This window comes from Polypterus senegalus, chromosome 8 (genome assembly GCF_016835505.1).
Source record: "Polypterus senegalus isolate Bchr_013 chromosome 8, ASM1683550v1, whole genome shotgun sequence".
NCBI lineage: Eukaryota > Metazoa > Chordata > Cladistia > Polypteriformes > Polypteridae > Polypterus > Polypterus senegalus.
The window spans coordinates 169738309-169754763 of NC_053161.1; the positions used below are offsets into that span (position 1 = coordinate 169738309).

The 16455-nt window shown below is 40.1% G+C and overlaps 1 protein-coding gene across 1 annotated transcript in view; it reads right to left on the reverse strand.

Annotated features, from left to right (window-relative positions):
* Positions 1-16455, reverse strand: part of LOC120534498 (ribonuclease inhibitor-like) — a 79921-nt gene that overhangs the window by 20982 nt on the left and 42484 nt on the right. Inside the window, exon 4 of the mRNA XM_039762102.1 lies at positions 16027-16200. Within this exon, the coding sequence (XP_039618036.1) occupies positions 16027-16200 (174 nt within the window). The remainder of the gene's footprint in view (positions 1-16026; positions 16201-16455) is intronic.

A 16455-nucleotide genomic window follows, 5' to 3' on the forward strand; every position in this document is an offset into this window, starting at 1 on the left:
GGAATCAGTGTGGTGATAAGCAAACTGGAGCATGTCACATGAGGGTGGGAGAAAAATGTTAGCTTCTTGAAGCACTTCTCTAGGAGTTATGTCTGAGTACCACAGTGCAATAGTCATTGAGGCAGGAGACAGATGATTTCTTTGTAACATGTATGATGTTGGTGGCATTGAAGCACATGTGGAAAACCTTTTAGCTTAGGTAAAAGCTAAAGATTTCTGCAAGCTTGCTTGAACCTTCCCTGAACAGACACAGTATCTGATTCTCAGGACAAGGAGTTGTCTTCCTTATAGACACCATACTGCTTTGTAAAGTTGTGTGGTTTGTCTGTGAGGAACTGTCACAGGTGTCTTATGTACTGTTCTAATCAGTGACAGCCTGAATACCTTGCCACATGTGTGTCACATGTCTCCTGTCACTAGACACCATTCATCAGCAATGATGGAATTTCCATCTCTATGTGCACTTTGTTGCTCTGATAACACAGTGTGTCCTCATTGCCTTGAAGTCTGCCTCATTCCTGCCGTACTGCCACATCTGACAGGCTAATTACAATGTAGTGAGCAAAGCCCATCACAACAGAATGAATGGAAATTAAATGTTAAGCAAGCCAGACAGTTGAAGCCAAGAGTCCAGTGCATCTTGCATCCAATAGTAATCATAAGCCAAGAATTGAAGTAAGAAACAAATGTCAAAAATCAAGAGCAAGTAAATCTAAAAAAATAATATAACACACACACATACAGAAAAGGTTACTAGCTTAGTTTATCTGAAAACTCAGATATAGTTGCATCCTTCGTGTGCTGATATTTGTGGGTCCACACTAATGACGTCATAAGGCACATCTTCTGAAATAAGCTCCCTAAACACACAACATCAGTGTCAGGCAATGGACTCTCAGCATGTCAATGTCCAATCAACAGATATGCAGCAAAATCACTATACTATTATTATATTATTTAAATAACAATAAGGACAGACACAAAATCTATGTTTAGCAAAACACCCACAAGCAGGAGAAAATAACATAAAACAGCAAAATAAAGCCAAAGAAATTTATAACGTACTACACTATATCAGTCCCTGATCTGAATGTCATTGTGGAGACATCCATGGTTTCTGGTTAGCATGAGGGATGATGGTCTTGGACATTGTGACACCATTCTGGTACTTGTTGAAGTAACCAATGACAGATGATGAGCACTACTCCAAGTGCGTGACATGGCAATACAAGGTGGTCTCTTTGAACATATTTCAATTTGTGTGAACCAAACAAGCCAGCAGAGCTGAGGCAGCACCATCTGGCACAGAAATTCTTTAATTAATTTTTGCAGTAGTCTTTGTAGTCCTCTTTGGGGTTTGTAACAACAAAATCAGGTTTGTTTATTCCCCTTGTTACAAAGTTCACATGTTGGTAAAAGGAGGCTGAACAGTCCTGACATTTGAAGTATTGAAATCCCAGCAATAATAAAGAAAACATCTTGATATGCAGTTTGTAGTTCATAAAGAATATGCAGGGCCTTCTTAGCATGGGGATGTGAACAGAAGTGTGTTTTTGTTTTTCAAGGAAATATTCCTGCTGCTACACTGGTTGAGTCCACCTTAAATCTTTTATAGATATCTCCATCACTAGTTGCTTTCACACCATCATCTACTTGTCAATTGTAAAGAGCAGCAAGAGACAAAAGCCAGCTGTTGTAACAGCTCCTGTGGGAGTAGGAGAGTTGAATATGGGCTATAAGAGAAGAAGAAAATGATTTGTTGTGTGATTATAGGGACATTTCTTCAGAACTATGAAGTGATCAAGTGATACTTCTAGTTCTAGGTAATGGAGTTTACAGAGGTGATGATTTTGCTAAAATGGTAAACTCTGACTCCACTTCTAAATGTGTGTGGTGTCAAAAGAACGAGTCAAAGACATCAAGACGGTTTAGGGAAGCCACCTGTATAATATTCCCTGGATGTAAATGGGTAATTCTCAAGAGATGGTTCAAGGTTTGAGTCCAAAACAGTGAAGATGGTGGCTTTATTTGCCTAAGCAGGCAGTGGCATCATCAGGATCAGAAGAGGAAATGACGGCATCAGAGGCGTCGGGACCAGAAGTGACATCATCCGAGGCCAGAACCGGAAGTGTCGTCATCAGTGAACCTCACCGCCCCTGGTCAATCCCTTGTGTATGCAAGTTCTCCACTTGGTTTTGCAAGCTGGCTCCACCCAGCGTCAAAGCAGTGCTACTGTTCTTGTGTGATTTTCCTTTATTTTTAGATTCACATTCCTGATGCGGCTTTATCAAATACACTGAAATTAAACACATATAATTTATTAAGTTTAAGGCTTCTGATTGTAATCAACCTGTATCCATATAATGGTGCACAGAATGGCCAAACTAATCCAAATACCATTGCAGCTTTAGCGTTGTCACTGCTTTGTGCACCACTCAGAATATTTTAACCCATTGTATCTGAGTGTGGAATCACAGTTCTACAGCAGCTGATCGGAAAGCTCTACCACAGATTGTGTCAAGAGTGGGGAGAAATATCAGAGCTCCTAGCACATACTGCCTCAGCCACTCGAACCTGGATGGATAGACGGATGGAATAATTAAACATGTACTATGAAGATATTTCAATGTTCCTTAAAAGTTTTGAAGAATCTGCGTTCTAAGCTTACAGATGGCTTGACATTTATTAAAGAGCTGATTGTTTGGTGATTGGTTATTTGGAAAAAGAAAAGGAAGGACAGGAATCGGGGGTAGTACATTTGAGAGAGACAGAACTGCTGCAATAAATTATTTTATTGAGGGTCATGTACAGAACAGCAAGCATCTTATGGGAGGCAGGAACAATTTCTGGAAGGGGCACCAGCTCCTCACTACCTCAATGTTATATACATGCTTTAATTTCTATCATCATGAAAATGATATCAAGTATACATCTTAGTATTTAAATTCTTCAGAAAGCTGTAACATCATGAATGTAATGTATTCTGTGTCCTGTCGGTGTAAGAGAAAACCCATTTACAAAGCACGTAGTGATTCACACACATGAGAGTACATAGAATATGACGCATTTAACATGCTACTTTAGTTATGATGGCATTTGTGAAATTATTAAATGAAATGGTTTTATGTTGAAGCTATGACAAAATAAACTATGTGATTAAGGTGGAAATTTCGATGAAAGTTGACATTTCGAGCTTTTGTCACACTGTGTCCCTATTTTGTTTGTTTTCTCTGTACCCTAATACACTTCTATATGACACTCAGATGGTGGGCTACGACTCGCCTTTTCACGCGACTTTAATATCTGACAAGTTCTTATGTGGAAGAATGTGGAAGTTGGTGTATGCAAAGATTTATGTATCTGGATTTTTGTGTGTACGTACATTTCTGCTTTTGTCTGTACGACATATTTTAGTGTGAATTCTACGCATGGTGTCATGCATGAGGCCCCTGGTGACTCCTTGTGTAGAGTCATCCACTTTAAGGGTGCATGATTCGTAACAAGAGTAAACCCATGGCCCAAGAGGTAGTACCTCAACTAAGTAATCGCACATTTAATCTCAAGGGCTTCCCTTTCCACCACCACATACCTGGTCTCTCAGTCCTACAGAACATTACAAGGTGTTCAACACCTTCAACAGGCCTGTGTCTGAAGCGTCCGTCCTGGAGAATAAAAGGAAGTGAAAAATGAGGTGCTTTCAGCACTCGTGCTGGACGTAAGGGCCTGTTTCATGTCACCGAGTTCACTATCTGTCTTATCATTCCATACCTCTGTGTTAGGGGACCTCTTCTTTGTTAAATCACTCAAGGTCACCGCTTTATCGGAAAACAGAGGTACAAACCGGCTAGAATATCGAGTAATGCCTGGACTTACTGCTTGGTTCACAGATGGATCTACTTTGGACCACTGTGGCTTTACAGTACCTTGGCCCACCAGGTAGCCTAAATATTTAGCCTATTTCAACCCAAAAACATTTTTTGGTTTGATCTGAAGTCTGGCTTCACCTACCATTTATAATAATGCTCTGACCTGCTGTAAGTGTTCCTTCCACGTACAGGAATAAAATGATCATGTCATCCAAGTAGGCAGCAATATACACGGGTGGAGCACTTTATCCACCAGATGCAGGAAAGTCACAGGAGCCCCATGTAACCCAAATTGAAGGACACAAGACTGCCAGTGTCCACTATGGGTGCTAAATGTGGCCTTAACCTTAGCAGAGTTGGTTAAAGGAACCTGCAAGTCCCCTTTGGTTATGTCAAGCTTGGTCAAATAGTTTGCCTGTCCAAGCCTTTCAAGGAGGTCGTACACTCGAAGCATTGGATGAGCATCGAATTGGGAGACTTGATTAAGTCGACGGAAGTCATTGCAAAACCTTCAACTTCAACTTCAGTCAAACGGGCTGGACCAGGGACTATGACTTTCCTCTATAACTCCTAGTTCCAGCATTCACTTGATTTCAATCTCCACTTCTGCTTTCTGCCACAATATCATGTGCAATCAGAGAGGTCTTTCCTGGTTTATCGTTCACCACCTCTGGGATGGACAGGATTACTGTTTTAAGCTCCGTCTCTGTCTTGGATTTAATACATTACCAAAGTTAAATATATTTTTCTGAGCAAAGACTGAGCAGTGTTGATCGAAGGAGGATCGGGATCCCTTTCCTTCCACAGTTTCAGCAAGTGTGCATGATATACCCGCTCACTCTGAAAATGATTGGGTTGTTTCACCAAATAATTGACAAGCCCTTTCCTCTCCTTAACTTTGTAGGCGCTTTGCCAATTTGCTAGCAATTTAGAATGAGAAATGGAACTAAAACCATGACACAATCCCCGGATGGAATTCTCAAAAATCGTACCACGGTCATAATAGTGGGCCTGTGCTGCTTGTGCTTCCTCCATGTGACTTTTTAGTATGGGCCAAATTTTTCCAAATCTATTGCGTAACTGCAAAATATAATCTAACTAGCAAAATACCCAGCCAGCGGAGAATTAGTGTGCTAAAGAAGTAATGAAAAGAAAAGGAAACATTTTGAAAATAATGTCAATGTAATTGTTTTGTCACTGTTGTGAGTGTTGCTATCATATATATATATATATATATATATATATATATATATACATATATATATATATATGTATATATATACATACACACACATATATAAACATATATATATACATATACACATATACATACAAAGTACATATACAGTATATATATACAGTGGAACGGTTTGCAAGCATAATTTGTTCCGAAAGCGTGCTCGCAATCCAAAGCACTCGTATATCAAAGCGAATTTCCCATAAGAAATAATGGAAACTCAGATGATTCGTTCCACAACCCAAAACTATTCATATAAAATGATTAATACAAAATATAAAGTAAAATACATAATACAAATTAACCTGCACTTTACCTTTAAAAAGAATCATGGCTGGTGTGAGTTTCTAAACTCATGTGGGATTCCACCCAACGGGACGACACGCGGAAGAGTGTCCCAAAGCAATCGCAGTCTCCCAGCGCTGTAGCAGTTCGCCGTATAAGCGCATCCAAAAAGATCGCAGACATGCTATAAGCGCCTGTCGTCAATGGGTCATACAAGGAACATTATAAAGATCCCACTGCAATAAATAACAGCGCTGTTGCTGTTTCAAGCTGAATAAAGCTAGTGTTAAAGTACTGAGACTCAGCTTCGTGTTTTGGGGAGCAAGATGTGGGACTCGCACTTCACAGCGCACACACACACACACAGTCTCAATGCTGTAGTAAACAGTATAAGCTCTGGGCGAGCGAGATAAGGAGAGAGAGAGAGAGCTGGGCGGCGAGATAGGGAGAGAGAGCGCTGGGCGAGCAAGCGAGATAAGGGGAGAGAGAGCGCTGGGCTGGGCGGCGAGATAAGGAGAGAGAGAGAGAAAGACGCTGGGCGAGTCATCATTGCATAAATTTTTCTTCACCATAGAAATTTAAAGACTAAATTCAACTTACATTCCTACCAAAGATATTTCTGTCGACTAAATAGAACCTACTTATATCCTAATAGAACTTGAAAAGATATATTTTTCGAATCTGATCGCATTTTAGATCGACTTGGCGTGCACTACATCGAGCCCGCATGGTATTGTGCTCGCCTGCCTGCCTCATTAAGTCAACGCCGCTTCGCTCTTACTTTTTACCTATCATTTAATCATGGCTAGTCACGAAAAAATTAGAAAATAGAAGGAAGATTAAACTGAGTATGGCTTTACCAAAACAATTATTGATGGCGAATAAAGTATCCATTATTCATAAAACTTCAATTGGTGATCTGTTTTTCTGCGTTAACCTCATATTTTTCATACTTCTTCTCAAACCAAGCGGTGCGAGTGTAAAATAAATCGGAAGTGCTGATATATATGTATGTGTGTGTGTATATATATGTGTGTGTATATATATGTGTGTGTATATATATATATATATATATATATATATATATATATATATATATATATATAAATAGTTTTAATGTCAAATAATGCAAAGAGTATGCAGCATGTGTTTCGCCCTAATTCTGAGCTCATCAGGCATACACACTCACTGCACCCCTCACGGGAATCAAACCTCAGGCGTCAGCGCTAGAGGCAAAGCCTCTTGAGTTGCCACAGCGTGTGGTTTGTTTATTTGAGAGTATGTAGATCGGGTATATATATATATATATATATATATATATATATACAGGTATATATATATATATATATGATAACTCCTGTAGCCACAATAAATGCCTTTATTGAACAGACAAACCAGTGGTGAGCAAGTTCCTTTCTACTGCAGCTACAGCTGCGACACACATAAAAACATCAATAAGAATTCATAAACTTGCAATATTATTAAGGAAAATTTTACTCACCAAAATTTGGATTATTTGTAAAAACAGTTCAATTACTCTATCGTACGGATTATCCGTGTGCTTCAGTTCCATCAAAAAGTCCTTTTCTATCGCCATCGAAGCTAATGCTGAAAGTCGAACCTGCCCTGTCGTATTTCTGGCATAAGTTTTAATTCGCTTTAGGGCTGAAAATGTCCACTCGACAGAAGCAGTGTACACGGGAATAATCACCACCAAATATACCAATGTGAACAGCTGCCCCATGCTCTCATTCAGATTTTTGTGATGAAGGAAGTCAAGGAGATCAGTGGGAGATTTTCCTGCAAAATCATCCGTGGCATACATTACTGTCAGTTCTGTTTTAGCCGAGACAGATCAAAAACTGCTCCGTGGCTCTTGTGTTAAACTGGAGAAGGCTGCATGCGGAAATTTTTCTTGTATTCCCGAAACTTCTGGGGCTCGAGGAGCGTGACAAGCATCAGGTTTTCATGGTCTCCTCCAGGAGCGCTTGCGGTGCATTCAGTGGCCTCGTTGAGTTCCTCATATCGGTTTCTATCCAATCAATGGGTCTGAATACGGTGGCGTTGCCGTCGCCTGCTAAAGAGCCCTACTGACACCAACTCAAAATCTGATTGGTTGAAGCAACAGGTTAATCGACATTTATTCTGTGTTAAAGTGCCTGCACAACGGATTGTGAAGGCCTCTCTGCCTGGCAACAAATGATGGCTGAAATGTGATTGGTTAAATGCTTTAATACGAAAATACATGCCTGGAAGCATGTTTACCTTATATGGGCAAGCACTCAATTACGTGGGAGATGTGATGATGTGAGACGCAACTCTGCCTCCCACGGCCATCGAGCTGCAGTCTATTACAGTATATGGTCATTACGCGTTGAATTTCGAAATGAAACCTGCCCAACTTTTGTAAGTAAGCTGTAAGGAATGGGCCTGCCAAATTTCAGCCTTCTACCTATACGGGAAGTTAGAGAATTAGTGATGAGTGAGTGAGTCAGTCAGTCAGTCAGTGAGTCAGTCTTGTCAGTCAGTCAGTGAGGGCTTTGCCTTTTATTAGTATAGATATATTTGTAGAGGGAAGAGCCTCTCCTTCCCATTCTTCTTTCAAGATGTCTAATATGCCCCAGGGTTGTCGTCTGTGTAGTAATTCAAAAGGCGAAAAACCCCGTAGAGGCTTGTGGAGCTTCTCAATATGCAAAGAGTACGAGGGTCAGGAGCTGACCCCAGTTCCTCCCATCCCTGCTGACCACCTTGTGAAGCATTTGTTTGAGAGTCAGATGCGATGTTTGCTCTGAGGGTGTTGATGGAGAAGTATAGAGAAGGCCAGAAGGAGTTGCATTGCGTCTTTGTGGACCTGGAGAAAGCATATGACAGGGTGCCTTGAGAGGAGTTGTGGTATTGTATGAGGAAAGCGGGAGTGGCAGAGAAGTATGTAAGAGTTGTACAGGATATGTATGAGGGAAGCGTGACTGTGGTGAGGTCTGCGGCAGGAGTGACGGATGCATTCAAAGTGGAGGTGGGATTACATCAGGGATTGGCTCTGAGCCCTTTCTTATTTGCAGTGGTGATGGACAGCTTGACAGACGAGATTAGATAGCAGTCACCATAGACTATGATGTTTGCTGATGATATTGTGATCTGTAGCAATAGTAGAGAGCATGTTGAGGAGACCCTGGAGAAATGGCGATATGCTCTAGAGAGGAGAGGAATGAAGGTCAGTAGGTACAAAACAGAATGCATTTGTGTAAATGAGAGGGAGGTCAGTGGAATGGTGAGGACGCAGGGAGTAGAGTTAGTAAAGGTGGATGAGTTTAAATACTTGGGGTCAACAGTACAGAGTAATGGGATTGTGGAAGAGAGGTGAAAAACAGAGTGCAGGCAGGGTGGAACGGGTGGAGAAGAGTGTCAGGAGTGATTTGTGACAGACAAATACCAGAAAGAGTGAAAGGGAAGGTCTACAGGACAGTCATGAGACCAGCTGTGTTATATGTGTTGGAGACGGTGGCACTGACCAGAAAGCAGGAAACAGAGCTGGAGGTAGCAGAGCTAAAGATGCTAAGATTTGCATTGGATGCGACAAGGATAGATATGATTAGAAATGAGTACATTAGAGGGTCAGCACAAGTTGGACGGTTGGGAGACAAAGTCAGAGAGGTGAGATTGCATTGGTTTGGACATGTGCAGAGGAGAGGTGCTGAGTATATTGGGAGAAGGATGCTAAGGATACAGCTGCCAGGCAAGAAAAAAAGATGATGGCCTAAGAAAAGTTTTATAGATGTAGTGATAGAGGACATGCAGGTGATGGGTGTAACAGAACAAGATGCAGAGGACAGAAAGATATGGAAGAAGATGATCTGCTGTGGCGACCCTAACGGGAGCAGCAGAAATAATAATAATAAGAAAAATAATAAGAAGAAGACTTAATACTGTTTCGGTAATGTAGAGAAGTGTGAGAGTGGAATCATAGCACTAACAAAATTCAGACTTGGAACAATATTAATTTTTATTTCAGTATTTTGAGCAGGAATGGACAGAAAAAGTGAGGACAAGGAGGAGAGAGATTTTTTGATTTCATTCAAAATACAGAGAGAGTTTGAAGCAGTTATTTTGATCAGTGATGGATATATATCTATCCCCAAATATCTGAATTGATTGGATACTGGAATGTTAGCAGGAATACTCTTGATATGGTATTTAGAATCAAGTAGGCCCAATGCTAATTTATTCCAATTGAACTTGTATCCAGCAATTTTCCCAAAAGTATTAAGTAAATTTAAGACATTATTAATATCCACTGGGGCATCATTCAAGAGTAAAAGGATATCTTCTGCATATAAAGAGATGCCATGAAGGGAGACGCTGATGAAAATAGGAGAGATTACAGCACAACTACAGACTGCTATAGCCAATTGCTCCAGAGATATTGTAAATAGGAGTGGAGAGAGTGGACAACCCTGATGAGATTCCTTACTATAGAAAGAGGGTAAGAGATTAAAGAATTTGTAAGTGCTAAAGGTGAAGGAGAGGGATAGAATGTTTTAATCATATAAATAAAGCCATTTCCAAAACCTATGTGATGTAGGACAGAACATAGATATTCCACATTTAACCCGTGAAAAGCTTTCTCAGCATCTAAAGACAGAAGTGCAGAAGGAGATTCTAAATTTGTAGCAGATTCAATGACATGGACCAATCTGCGTAGGCTGTCTGAAGACATGCAAGATTTAATAAAGACAGTTTGATAAGGGTGGACTAACTTATGAATAACCTTTCAAAGGTGAATAACTAAGCTTTAGCTAGTAATTTAATATCTTTATTGATAAGGGAGAGGGGTCTATAATTCTGACATAACTTAGCGTCTTTATTATGTTTAAAACTGTTGGTACTCCAGTTATTTCAGTTTGCCCCAAAACATATGTAAACTCAAGTGAAATAGCACCAAAATGCCTCCAACTCCCAGAACACAAAGCACACAGCCAGAATTAATCGAAGGCAGGAAAAGGAGAACACATGAGATGGCACACCACAGACAGAGTGAACTGTTAGTAAAATGGGAACAGCATTGGAAGGAGCTGCCTCCATAGGCACCACGATGCACACAAATTAGAATGAACAGCAGCACTCAAATTAGAACTCTTTTCCCTTGAAAATGTGTCTCACTCATGTCATCAAGTCTGCAACATCAATGGATGCACTGAATGCAAGCCATTTCATTCTCAGATCATACCATCCACAGCCCAAGCTATTTTTTTAGTGATTATTTTATAGTCGTCTGAAGGAGAGACAGAGACAGAAATTTACATTTTGGTAGACAACATACACAAACCTCTATCAGAGAGGGCCAGAAAGGGTTTTTAAAGGTGAAATAGAATGTACAGATATGGCCAAGTTCATGCTGGAGGAATGGGACATCGATTCACATGTTTTTCTATTTGTTGGTAAATGGTTTTCTTTTGTGTAAAATAATAAATAAAAATAACATCAATGATGTTTTCTTAGTGGGATCTTAAAGTTACATTGATACTGGGATTTGCAATGCAGCTGTTTAGGAAATGTCAAGGATAGACAGAAGCATGACACACACAGAGATAATTAATGATTTGAAAATACAATACCAATTGGCATCAACCACAGAGCTTCTAGTAATAAACTGTCGCATGTGACACAAGATGGTGTTTGCATTTACATTTAATGTATTTTATCCAAAACAACTTACAAAAGAGGTCAAAATAATGGACTAAACATGAGTCTAGAGGACTGTTTAGGAACAAGAGAGACAAGACAATGTGATAAAATTAATCATCACAAGTGACAAGCTCAAAACAAAATGCAAGTGAGTTACACTTCATAGGTTGCAAAACTAACAGCTAAAATCAGTTAAACTGAAATTCCAAGAACAAGACTGTCTTCAAACACTTCTTAAACAGATGACAATAACATCATGTCACTTTGTACCGAGTCACCCCAGCTCTGGTATGGCAGACATTAGGACAGCAGCTTCATGAATGTCCAGCTGTCTTTCTCTTAGGCCATTAAACCAGTCCAGACAATCTGTCAAACTGGGATTACTGACCACTGAACATTTTCTCCTTGTAGTCAGTCACGTGTTGGTCACATATCTACACAACCATTCACACAGAATTTCCTGTCAAGCTTGTCTCAGTTCTTCCATTTGTTTTTTACTCCTTTTTCCTGGCTATGTTCTGCCTTCTTCTGTTCCTCCCAGCTCTTTGTGTTGTTAGAGTTGTCTGAATTCAGGTTTGAACCTGGATTTGTCTGTGTCCTTCACAATTGCCTTTGTTCTAATGTCTGCTTGTTCACACACAATAATACATAAAGTGACCATGTCTATGTACTTGTGGTTGTCACTGTGTTAGTTTTAATGATTTCTAAATCCATTAAGTCAAAGCTGTCATGTTGCTCCACTATGTCCTCTCTGGTCCACCTCCTCTTGACCTGCTTTGTTGATTTCATTTCTGGTCAGCCATTTGTTTGTCTCCTGGCATTGAAAAAGATTCTGACTGAGATATTGTGATTGAAATGAAAAAGATGATTTGCGAAACTCTGGGTTTCGGGAATCTAATCATATTAGCAAGGCACTGAATAATAAAAGCCACTATATACTGGATAGATTAAAAAGTTACTTGAAAACCTACACTGTTGTGATGGAATGTTTATTCTAAATGTTGCATAAGAGACACAAGTGTAATTTTGAAATACATGAGGGTGCACTTCAGACCCTGCTGTATCTCAGTGAAAAGTCCACTGAGGTCACTTTCCCAGAATTCCTCTCAGTGTCTCTGAACATCTCGTTCACATGATGCATGTCGGCCCGTTGGTCACTAAGGCTGCAGACATTTTTTAGTGCACACCCTCTACAGATGTTGGCTTTATCCTTGTTTTACCGTTCATTGTCCATGAGAAAGAAGTTGACCTTTTTAGAAGACATGGCAATAATGATGGACACTTGCTGATCTGTCTGTCCATCTGTGGTTACCTCCTGTTTCTCACTTAACTGTCCATACTGTTTTTTCTCCTGATCATGTCCAGTCTCCTTCTGTCACTTTCCTCTGATATCATTGACTGACTGCTCATTCTTATTCCTGTTATCCACATTTTCTCCTCCTCCTCTGTTTGTCAACCTCATACTCCTGTCTACTCCTTTGATGTCTCCCTTTTCTTTGGCTCTTTCTTCTTTTTTCTCTCCTTATCTCTGCTGTCTTACTCTCCTTGTTCCCATCTGTCACCTCAGTCAAACTCCTCTTGTCCACTTCTCTTTGTCTATGGTCAATCTGATCAGATCTTCTATTTCCACCGACCATTGTCTCTCCTTCGTATTCAGCTTAAGTGACTTTTAACAAACTTACTAAGGATATTAGAGGAGTCTGTGAGAAGGCAGTGACAATAGGAGTCAGGGACCAGGACGTGATTGAAATAAATAATGGATAGTGTGGGATTCTGGGACAATAAATAAAACAACATGATGGACAGAAATAAAGATGAGAGTGTCCAAAATGGGGGAGGGGTTCAGCATCAAAATTCTGGTTTTATTAGTTTAATTATAGATAAAAGCCAAGCAAAATGACACCTTTATTGGCTAACTAGAAAGATTTCGATATGCAAGCTTTCAAGGCAACTCAGGCCCCTTCTTCAGGCAAGATGTAATACAGAAACTGAAGTTTCCTGTGTTTATATCCACACACTAGGACAAGAAACAACAATGGTAAATTTTTAAATGAAAACTCTTAAATGTAAAAATTAATAGGTTCATTCAGGCTAAGATTAATTTAACAGGAGATAGAAGAACAATGTATGGTCAAGATCTTTAGATAAGATAACTGTCCAATAAAGTCCTTTGAAGTTTGTGAAGTTTTTCAAAACAATGCAGATCTGTAGTCAGGTTGTCTGTGTCAGTCTGAGAGATGCAAACAGTCTTCATATCTGGCCATAAAACTCTTGTCTCTATTCAAGCCATGCTGTAATGTATTAAATTTTAACATGAGCTTAACTTCCCATTCTTTTCTCTCTTGCTGCGTTTTGAAGCTGCCCATAAGCCCTGTGACTTTAAAGTCCCTCTCAGAGTGTCCATGGCTGTTGAAGTGGGCTGCTACAGGAACATCTGTGTTGCCATGTTTAATGTGGAATCTGTGTAAATTCATTCTCTGGCGGAGTGTTTGTCCAGTTTCTCCCACATAGAGTGTAGTGTCAGGACATTTCATGCAGAGAATTAGGTAGACAACATTCGATGATCTGCAGGAAAATGATCCCTTTATGTGATGTTCAAGTCGGGAGTTTGGTATAATTAGACGGTCTGTATTGTAGATGTGGGCACACGTTTTACATCTTTTCTGTAGGCAGGGAGATGTGCCATTTTCTGTTGGTTCATTTAGGGAGCTTCGGACAATTAGTTGCTGAAGGTTTGGTGGTTGTCTGTATGCCAGGAGAGGAGGTTCAGGAAATACATTTTTTAGTGTTTGGTCGTTGTGTAGTATTGGCTGAAGTTCCTTTATAGTTTTTCAAGTGTTTCAAGATGTGGGTTGTAGGTGACAACAAGGGGATGCGGTTCTTGTTGTCTTTGATTTTATATTCCAGAAGGTTCTCTCTGGGTATGGCAGTAGCTCTTCGTATTTGAGTGTCTGTTGTTTTGGGGGTATAACCTTGTTTGATGAATTCTTGTCTGAGCTCCTGCAGTTGTTGATCCCGGTCTGTCGGTCTGAGCAAATACGATTGTACCGTATTGCTTGGCTAAAAATAATGGAGCGCCTTATATGTTTGGGGTGAAAGCTATCACTTCTTAGGTAGGTCCGTCTGTCTGTTGGTTTGTGAAAAACAGAAGTTACAAGGGTGTTGTTTTTCAGTTGAACTGTGGTGTCAAGGAAGCTGACTTCTGTTTCTGAGTAATTCAGCTTCAGCTTTATGTTGGGGTGAAAAGAATTGTATTCATTATGAAAATGGAGGAGGTCCTTCTCACTGGCAGTCCAGATTATGAAGATGTCATCTATGTAACGGAGATATAACATTGGTTTTAAGATGCACATTGACATGAAATCTTCCTCCAATTTTGCCATAAATAGGTTTGCATAGTGAGGTGCAAACCGACAGCCCATTGCAGTCCCCATTTGTTGCAAGTAGCAATCTTGTCCAAAAGAGAATAGATTACGTGTCAGAGTGAATTTTATCATTTCTATTACTGACTTTGTGGGTAAATCATGTTGTCCGAGGTACGTTTCACATGCCAGTATGCCATCATCATGGGGGATGTTTGTATACAGGGCCTCAACATCCATTGTGGCCAGTAAGGTTCCCTCAGGTAAGGGCCCAAAGCAGACAGTTTTTAAGAAGTCAGTGGTGTCCTGGATGTAGCTGGTTGTGTTATGGGCGAGAGGTTTAAGAATGTGTTCCACCCAACCTGAAACCTTTTCTGTCAGGGAGCCAATTCCTGAGATGATGGGCTTTCCTGGGTTCCCTTCTTTGTGGATTTTAGGAAGCATGTAGAAGTAACCCATTTTGGGGTTCTCAGGAATTAAACTGTTTACATGATCCCTGATGTCAAGAGGAAAGCTACTTACTATCTTTTTAGTTCCTTTTGTAGAGATCTGTTGGGTCTTCTTGCAGTTTATAATAATGCATAGTATTTGACAATTGTCTTTGTGCCTCCTGTATATAGTCTGATGTGTTCATGATGACTAAAGCACCCCCTTTGTCTGCTGGTTTGATAATGATTTCTGTATTATCTCTTAGTGAATGTATGGCTCTCCGCTCTTCCCCAGTGATGTTTTCTATCCGATTTTGCTGCCTGTTTAAGATCCCTGTTTTTACTCTCTGTCGGAAGCAGTCTATATAATTATCCAGGGAGGGGTTTCTGCCAGCTTCTGGTGTCCATGTGGATTTACTGGTGGGGTTGTTGTAACTGCTTGTTGTTGGTTCCTGTGTGTTACCGTTCTCTTTGTTGTGGAAAAATTCTTTTAGTCTGAGTTTTCTGAAGAATTCTTCCATATCACTGCAGAGTCTGATGTTGTCAATGGGCTTTGCAGGACAATATGAGAGTCCCTTTGTGAGTACTGAAATCTCTGCTTCATTTGGTGTGTATGAGGAGAGATTAACAATGCAGGTCTGTTGCTCTTTGTTTTTTGTTATTAAGTGTCCAGCTTTCTCTCGTAATCTATCTCCTGTTAAATTAATCTTAGCCTGAATGAACCTATTAATTTTTTACATTTAAGAGTTTTCATTCAAAAATTTACCATTGTTGTTTCTTGTCCTAGTGTGTGGATATAAACACAGGAAACTTCAGTTTCTGTATTACATCTTGCCTGAAGAAGGGGCCTGAGTTGCCTCGAAAGCTTGCATATTGTAATCTTTTTAGTTACCCAATAAAAGGTGTCATTTTGCTTGGCTTTTCTCTACATTCATAATGGCTAACATGGTACAACAACCTAGTACTTAGATTAATTATTTAAAAGAAATGTGCAGCTGTGTCCATCTCATAGTCATTTGTCTGTCCACATAAACACAGCATTTGTATTGTGGGTGTGGAACAATGACAAGACAGCTATAAAGTGTCAGGAAATAAAATTCAACAAACACACACACGCAGTCACTCATACATATTCACACACCCATTCTCACTCATAGTTCACTTACCTCAGTTTCTCTACTAGGCAGTTTTCACTTTTCAGCCCCTCAAACAGCAGATACACTTCTTTATCCTCCATATTGTTGTTGCTCAGGTCCAGTTCAGTCAGTTGTGAGTGTGGAGAAGAAAGAACAAGGTACAGAGGTAAGCCACATTTGGAGGTGAGACCACATTCAGACAGGCTGTAGGGAAGAAGAGAGAGAAGTGAGGACATGAGGAGGGACTGAAAGACAGACAGTCTGGGGTCTCAATTAGTGTCATGATAACTACGAGCAGAGCTGGACCCTCAAATGTGTCACTGAACAGCAGACTCAAACCCAGTTTGAACCCATCACCAATGTTGCCCTTAAAGGCACTATATACTTCACACTTGTCTTCTGGCATTGAGGAAGATTCTGATTGAGATGTGTGGGATTGAATGACAAAAAAAGAATTTG